At 45.5% G+C, this 8,260-nt stretch overlaps 1 protein-coding gene and 1 long non-coding RNA gene across 2 annotated transcripts; one reads left to right on the top strand and one right to left on the bottom strand.

Annotated features, from left to right (window-relative positions):
- Positions 1 to 771: 771 nt before the first annotated feature.
- Positions 772 to 6,267, top strand: LOC123078292 (uncharacterized). The gene is made up of 5 exons (XR_006437321.1): positions 772 to 1,860; positions 1,936 to 2,091; positions 3,919 to 4,184; positions 4,875 to 4,965; positions 5,798 to 6,267. It is a non-coding gene; the product is annotated as an uncharacterized lncRNA (long non-coding RNA).
- A 794-nt stretch (positions 6,268 to 7,061) lies between these two features.
- Positions 7,062 to 8,059, bottom strand: LOC123078291 (uncharacterized). The gene is made up of 2 exons (XM_044500747.1): positions 7,805 to 8,059; positions 7,062 to 7,703 (listed from the first exon to the last, which is right to left on the bottom strand). The coding sequence occupies exons 1-2, from the start codon at positions 7,965 to 7,967 to the stop codon at positions 7,336 to 7,338; spliced, it is 531 nt and encodes a 176-aa protein (XP_044356682.1). The 5' UTR covers positions 7,968 to 8,059; the 3' UTR covers positions 7,062 to 7,335.
- Positions 8,060 to 8,260: the final 201 nt, after the last annotated feature.

Consider the following 8,260-nt stretch of genomic DNA (forward strand, 5'->3'; position numbering starts at 1 on the left):
GATTTTTTATATGGGTAAGCACTGTGCGCATGTGTCGTGCTAGCTCACGCTTCCTTCTCACGGTTCCATATTATCGTTTTTCCATATCAATATTGAAAACACACATCACCCCTTCCAACATACATCATTTTGGGCCGCATGTAGGCGGTGTTGGTTTTGTGGTCCCTCTCGTGCGATTTTTTATGATGGTTCAATCTATTGCTCCAAGCGGATTATATGCATTTTTTGTCGATAACAACAGTTGTTGTTTGACCAAGCGATAGATTCACTGGCCCGTCTTATGGTAGGTCATGGCGACATGCATGTATGACCAAAGTATCATTACGTGCATCTGCCCCGCTGACACGAAGTGGGAGGTGGGTCAAGCACCCTAGCTAGGTAGCTACAACATTATGTCATTATAGATATATGGGATAATTGATTTTATACCCCTAGTTGGGTCACACTCGACAGGTTTACCCCTAGTTTTTGAAAACCCTCGGTTTTGCCCAAGCCCGTTTGCTCCTCTTATGGTTTTGCCCTTCCGTCCTGTTTCCATCCAGTTAGTGTCGTTTGACCGTGTGTTGACCGTCTATGGACTTTTCGTTGGACTTATTTGCCCTTGCTTCCTCACTGTCTCACTAGACACTTCCAAATGGGACCAATCACTCAGAAAACATCCCACCACTTTCGTCCGGTTTTTTTCGCTGGTTTTTTCGTCTGCCCTCCCCCTCGCACGCAAAAAAACGCACCCAGCACCGAAACAAAGAAAAACCTACGACTCCGCTCCTCTCGATCCCCTCGATCTTCCTGACGCAGCCGTGCCACTGCGAGATTGCAAATCAGTCTGGAGAGGACCTTGCGTGAGCTCGCTCCCATGTCGCTCTCCTCCTAGGGCGACACCGGGGCGCCCCCCAACCCTAGCCGCCACAGACCCCCACCACAACCAAGCCGCCGTCGCCGGCAGCTGTCGCCGGCGGCGGCGAAGGCGGCTCCTCAAAGCAGGGACGCGTCTCCCGTCGAAATCCAAGTCCATTCGCGCGAGCTTCTCCGCCCCTCGATCCAATCTTCACCTTCGCTCATGGTGGCCGTCAGCTGGCTTCCCACCGGCGGCCAGCTTGATCTGCGCGGCACTCGGCTGCTCGCGTGGCCCACCTCCTCCCCATCGTGGCACTCTGCGCGGCACTCGATGGCCGCCGTTGGGCCTGCTTGCGGCGCACAGATCATATCGCGTGCGATGGCTACATCATCGCCGGACCTGTCCTTTCGTCCGACCGCGACCCAACCCCAGCGCCCTCCTCCACCGCCCGCTTCCCCCACTCCCGCTTGACTCCACGGGGGGCGCCGATGGCGATGCTCTGCCCGGAGTTCCGCGGATCTGCGTATGCCAGCCGCGTTTGGCCCTCCGTCCGCTGTGCTCTGCCGGCCCTGGCCCACGCCGTGGTTGCCCTTGGCTCGTCACCAGGCTCCTGTGTGGCTTGCTCTCGCACGTCCAGATGCACCATCGCCGGGTTCCCTGTTGCCCCTCAGATATGATAAATGCATCCACCCATCGCATCCATTGGCTTGGGTACCTGATGGATTTGGTGTGGTGTCTGACCTTCTGCTGCTCTGTCTCCGAGAGAGATCCCTTCGCTAGCTCCTTGCTAGCGGCAGCAACGGCGACGCTTTTGGCGCCGCTTCCCTTCTTGGAGGCGCTGCTGTGGAGCCCCAGTGCAGCAGTGGATTTGGCCGAAAGCCCTACGATGATGGCGCCCGTGGGTGTCATTCAACCTTCCTGAAGGCGTCGCCGCCACCTGCGCTAAACCCCAGGGCAGGGCAGTTTCAACCCAAGGCAGGCTGCGACGAGCGGCGCAAGAAGACCATGCCAGCGGTACACAGGTATGCCGAACCCGACGAACAAATCTCATGAAATGTTGAACACGCCAAAGATATCTCATCAGACGCCGCCTACAGAGATGTTGGTTCCGTTGTTTGCACATGTATCCTGATGCCCGCTTTCTCGCCGTGGCTGTCAAGTACCACCTCGTGAAGGAGTGGAGAAGACAACGTCCTCTGGTCCTCCTCCAGGCCGGCCGACAACTTGTCAGTTTGTTGCTCTTCCCTTACAAGGTACGGCATCCCCTTCCTGTGTGCTCATGCAAACATACAGTTCTTGATGTGGTTGATGAAAGTAGTCTAAGATTTGGCTATTTCTCTTTGAAAATTGATTATATTAGTTCAATTACGTAAATATCTTCCTTGACAAGGTCAGATTACTTTCCCCACTCTGTGATTTGGATTGATTTCTTGAATTTATCCAAACACCTTTGCTTGTGCTCCTAATTTCCCATCACTCTTTTTGTCACGCCATGGTCTAAACAATGGTGCCTTCACCCTTGCTTGTGCCTCAACCCACATGGTCATCTTTGAGACGTGGTATTCAGTCACATGACAGAGTTCTCTTTGTAAGTGATTAGATGATTTGAAACTCGCTCACTTGATGCATGTTTGATTTTTGAACTTGATATTAGTGACCCACACGATCTTTATCATTCTGGAAGCTGCATAATAGTACGTACTTCGCTTCCTTTTGGTTGTGTACATTGCATTTGTTGAGAAAGTGTTCCTTGTACCATGTAAGTAGGGACAATTACTATTTAACTAGGTACAATTAATATTTAACAAGCCACAACTGATCAAGCAGTCAATGCTTAAATATGCCCGTACTCTGTCGTATCCAGGATGGAGCTTTGCTAGCTTTTGAGTTGGATTCTCTTTCGACTGCACCTAAATATGACGAAGCCGACAGTAAATGAGCTCATTTTAAAAAACTGCAGTTTAAAGGAAATTATTACAATATATATATATATATCAATTCCAACATTGCTATCTGAAGGATGATTTAAGGACTATTTGTCTCTGATGGCTTTCCCTGTTTGGCTCCCTTTTCTGTGAGTTGACTCTACAGTTCTAGGATCTTCTCTGTAACCATAAATTGGCAGCTTAGAAAAAGTATATATATACTTGCTAGACCTTCTCATTACACTCTTTCACTTTTTTGGCCTAATACTATCCTGTATAGACCTAATAACAGAAGACATGGGAAATGCTTTCGTGACATAATGTTTTTTTGGTAGATGCTCTGTTTATTTAGTGTCGTTGATCCAAAAACTTGAAAGTGTAGAAATGTTCATGCATGGGACTATAGAACCAAGTATTTCTCGATCTGGTGATGCTTTATTCAGAGTTCTTGTGCATCAGATTGGAGTGTTACCACAAACCTGTTATTTATTTCACTTCATGTGAGTTAATGCCAAGGCCTTTTTTGTGTCCCCTCTAATCATTGCATTTGTATCTTGATCATTGTATTAACGAAAAGCTAAATATTTCTCATGTTTTGTTCAGTGTGTCTACTTCTCTTCTCTATTATATTAACTATTTTTGGATGATATTTCACAAGAATGACATTGTTAGATTTAGATTCGTTAGGTTTCAATGCATTTGAACATGACAGTTATATGCCTATGCCTCTGTGCAAGTTTTACCCAATGGTACATCAGTATTTCACTATGAACGACTTCACTGATTGTTAGGAATATTTCTTATTTCACACTGAAGCGTTTATCAGTATGTTGGAAGAACATCATAGCCAATCAGAGAATACATGTGCTAGATGTGCTATAATTACTCATATGTTGGCTGTTGATATATGAGCTTTGATGAACCTAGCTTCAGGAGAGTCATTCTATGCATTCCAATCCAAAAATAACTTCAGAAAACTGATTTTCATTTCTGAACATTATTCCGTTATCGTGGATTTTTCCACTCTGTTTCATGTGTCATTAACATTTTTAGTTTGTTATTTCATTACTAACTCCACATAGACAGATAGACTGGTAGATAGTCACTCAGACTGTTTGATCCTCCTAATCACATCATATCCGTCTCTACCTGCAGCTTTGGACAAAAACATTTATGCTCAACACAGCTGGTTCCCCCAAGTTCAGCAGTGACCGTATGATACACAGTACGCAAAAGATATATGGGATATCATCCCCGTCATCATGCTCTGAATAATTTAACAGTTTACAGAAACCTTGAGTCTGTGAGGCGCAATCGGTCACAGATTTGCCTCTACTCTTCATTGGGAAGGTGTTGCTGCCCCCAGCTTTGTATAGGAACATGCAAGTTCTGACATGGACATGAGAGCTGAGAGCATGCAGGTTCGTCCCTCACTCTCTGATGGTTATATTAAATCAAACCAAGTTGTGTCAAGCATCTCTTTGAACAGGGAACATTTTTTTGGTAGAAATTCCAAATGAACTTGATCAGAGAGCAACATCAGGAGTTTATGTTTGGAACTATTGAAATTATTTTGCCTTCTCTACTGATGGCTCAAAGAACATGAAGAATACGAGATATAATAGATAGAGCAATGCATCTTATCACCAAAAGATTACAGAGGACAGTTAATTCAAGTCAATTCATCATCTTGCACTACATTTTGGCATGGTGATGTTACCAGACGGTGTTCTTCCATGCTAACTATAATGCACGCACATTTTGTAGCGACAGAGCTAGGACATACTATGAATCTATGATAGATGCGGAAATGTGTTCTTCTATAAGCATGTGCTTGTAACATGGAAAGCATACTAATAATTCCATCATGTTTCCTTCTCTCTCGCTCTTCTTTTCAAATCCCATTATATGAATAATAACATGAAAAGAATGGGCGTTTCCAGAGCTTGGCCTAATTTAATATGTTCTTATGGTACTACAAAAATGCTAATATGTTACTACAATGTATTTTCCAAAAATCTCATTGTTCATTTACTGAATAATACTAATTGCTATCATTTTATTTTTCAGGATACATCTAAGTATTTCTAATGTGATATGTTTCATTCCAGGGTGATACGTATGAAGGAAAAGAGCCAGAGCAGCGCTTGGATAAAAGTCAGTGTTGGAATTTGTTTGGCAGATGCGGAAATCTTGGTAAAGGTAAGTTCAGTCTTTCACTCGCTCACCATGTTTTTTTGGTCTGCATTATTTTTCTAATCTACATTTCAGGAGTGGCTATAGTCAATGCTTTCATGTACATGATCGGTATGAACTTCTCATCATAGGTTCATCTCCTGAGAGAGCTAAGTTTCATGTAGTAATCTATAAGGAAAGCTTGGACATATCTCTTTTCACACGCGATCTTATTTACTTGAAAGATAAGTTATACACTCTGGGTAATAATTTGATGAGTAGGCCATTTCAATAATTCTATTTGTTTCAGGCATTGGTAGATTGTGGTACAACTGAAGAGTTTCTTATGCTAATACTTGCAGATCTCGACACACCCGGAACAATGAGCACATGTTACCAGCCACATTCCACACAGGATGTGTTCTTTTCAAAACAAAGATACCCTGATGCATGACAAAGTTGTAGCGTTAATCTCAAAAAATTATGCTTCTGTAGTATGCAATATACACTATAAACCTAAGAGTGGGTAGCTTCAGCTTGCTTCTGTATTATGCTTTCTCATTGATAACCTAGCCCATGCTTGATTATAGTACACATTATTCCTGTTGAAAGCTACTCTCTCTGTCCCAAAATTCTTGTCTTAGATTTGTCTAAATACGGATGTATCAAGTCACATTTTAGGTTCATCTGTATCTAGAAAAATCTAAGACAAGAATTTTGGGACGGAGGGAGTATATTAAATCCTAACTTTTGACTCTTCTGATAATGAAGTGAAGGTGCAGAACCGCATCTTCCATTGACTCAAAAAATACATTTAAATATTATGATTTTTATAATGTTCTGAATGTATTTTTCTCAGGATAAGGACGCACACGGCGGCGAGGTTAGTAGGGGCGTAACAAACAAGAAGGGCGGGCGTGGCAATGGCCATTCATGTGTCAGATGAAAATAGTACACCCACATGTGTGTCTGGACTTGACATATGCATCAGCGAGCATGGTGATGAGGTGAGAGTTGGAAGCGTGGATGTACTTGACAAGGACCAAGTAGATGCGAGCAAGCATGGTGGGCAATGTCGACGATGGTCACGTCGATGAGAAGACCGAAGAGGAAGGCTTAAATGTAATTAGCCAGTGTCTTTGGACAGGTTGTCGACAGATAAAAGTTCTATAGTTTGGCTTGAGGAGTAACATAGACAGGCATGCTGGTGCTATAAGGCTATATCTCTCTTCGTGGACAAGAGCACATAATGCTTCAAGTTTCATGGAAGTTTTTTAAATTCTATTATGAGGCTCAATCTGAAATAAAATCGGGTCTTGCTTTACCCAACTCTTGATGCGTACCCCCCCCCCCCCTTGAAACCCTGGTGTGGTCTTCGATGTAGATTACCAGTTGATAAGTTTGGATAAGAGAGGGGGAGATAGTGGATAGACGAGGAACAACAGGAAAAGAGTTTTAACGGGTAAACAAATAATGACACCGTCTCATGTGCACCAGAATTATCTCTACTATTAAATGGGAGTTGGTAGTCTGATATCCATGGTTTAATTTTACCTCATCATTCCTGCTTGTTCGAACATGTTTGATGTACTTACACATTAACAAGAGTGTATGAAACCTTTTACAAAGAAATTTGTATCCAGTCTCCTATAGTAATAAATGTATTGCATGCTGGCGGAGTTGAGAATTGTTGTTAAATTTTTGTAAGTGGTAGCAGTACAATGGTTTGCAACATTTTCATGGTGCCTTTAAATGACCTATAACATTCATGCCTAATTATTTGGTTTCGGTCCTCTGCTTTTTTACTCTTTATTTATTGATGAAGATAGCATATATTTCTGCTTTTAAATGTAGTTATCTGTGCTTGCTTTTAAATGTAGTTATTTGTGCCTCTAGTTGGTAGAGATTAAAGTATTTCAGACCTTAAGCATTCTAAATCTTATATCCTTTGCTATTATTTATGAGCCAGATAGAAGGGTAGGAAGAGGGAGCACAGTGCCAAGCAAATGTGGCGGAAAAGGTAGGGGATAGCGTCGCTCGAGCGAGGAAGGGCAGGGGAGACGGCCCGTGCGTACCGGCGACACTGCTACTACACTACTGTTGATATTCGTGCCGCTGCTGCTACACTACTGTTGATGTTCATGCCGCTGCTACTGATACATAGAGAAGGGAGTGTGTGTGAGAGAGATCCCAATGGGAGAGAGATGTTTGACAAAAAAAGAGTGTGTGAGAGAGATGAAATTCTTTACTCTATGGTATTGTTGCTGCTATTCGGGGGAGTTTGGACTGTCCACGTGGATGAATTTTTGGAAACCTGCTGGGCGCCCCGTTTGATGTCTGTGTTTGATTTATTTATATGCACCGTAGCTCGTAGCAACGCACTGCCATTCTACTAGTCTATTTTGAAACGGAGGGAGGAGAGGGAGTAGGTGCAGCTCGCGGGGACGTGAGCCGGCGGTGTTGGGCTTGCTGCGCGCCTGGCCCGATGCTGGTGCCGGGAGGCCCCCTGGATCTGGGCAGCTGGAGGCGTCGGTGGAGGCTGGCCCATGTAGGCGTGGACGAAGGGTCAACGGGGACACCAGCGCTGCGGTTCGTGCCTCGCTCGCATGATGTAGTGCTGGATCGAACTGGGTCGCGGCGGCGCAGCTCGTCACCACAAATCCACAAAGATGTCGGCGTGAACGGATCGAGGGCGGCGGCGAACGAATCGGGAGGGGGACCTCCATGGGCAGCGGCCATGGTGGCATTCTTGCAGCTCGCTGCTCCTGTTAATGAAGAGAAAAGAGGAGGCTGAGAGAAACAGAGCCGCGAGAGAAAGGGAGAGGGAAGAGGAGAGGAAGGAGCACGAGCAGGGCGGCGCTCGCACCCAAACTCGACGGATCAAGCACGGAGAGGAGACGAGGCGGAACTCGGGCGTGGAGACGAGGCGGATCAGGGCAGTTCTCCTCCTGCGGGCGCTCGAGCCTAATCCCAACGGGATCTGTGGCTCCACCACCGACGGGGCCCTGCTGGCCTTCCCCCGCTGGCATGGACGGGATCTGTGGCTCCACCACCGACGGGGCCCTGCTGGCCTTCCCCCGCTGGCATGGACGGGATCTGTGGCTCCACCATCGATGGGACTTGAGACTTGAGAGAGAGGGGGAGGGGATCACAGACAAGGGTTTGACCGACGGGAGAGAAATAAAAGGAACTGTGATGGTTTTGTGAGTGATGGGTCCCATTTGGCATTGTCTCACAACATAGTGAAGAAGCATGGGCAAACTGGTCCAACGAAAAGTCAAAGTTGCTTGGGCAGGACCGGGTGTTTTCAAAAATTATGGGC

Source organism: Triticum aestivum, chromosome 3D (genome assembly GCF_018294505.1).
Source record: "Triticum aestivum cultivar Chinese Spring chromosome 3D, IWGSC CS RefSeq v2.1, whole genome shotgun sequence".
Taxonomy (NCBI): domain Eukaryota; kingdom Viridiplantae; phylum Streptophyta; class Magnoliopsida; order Poales; family Poaceae; genus Triticum; species Triticum aestivum.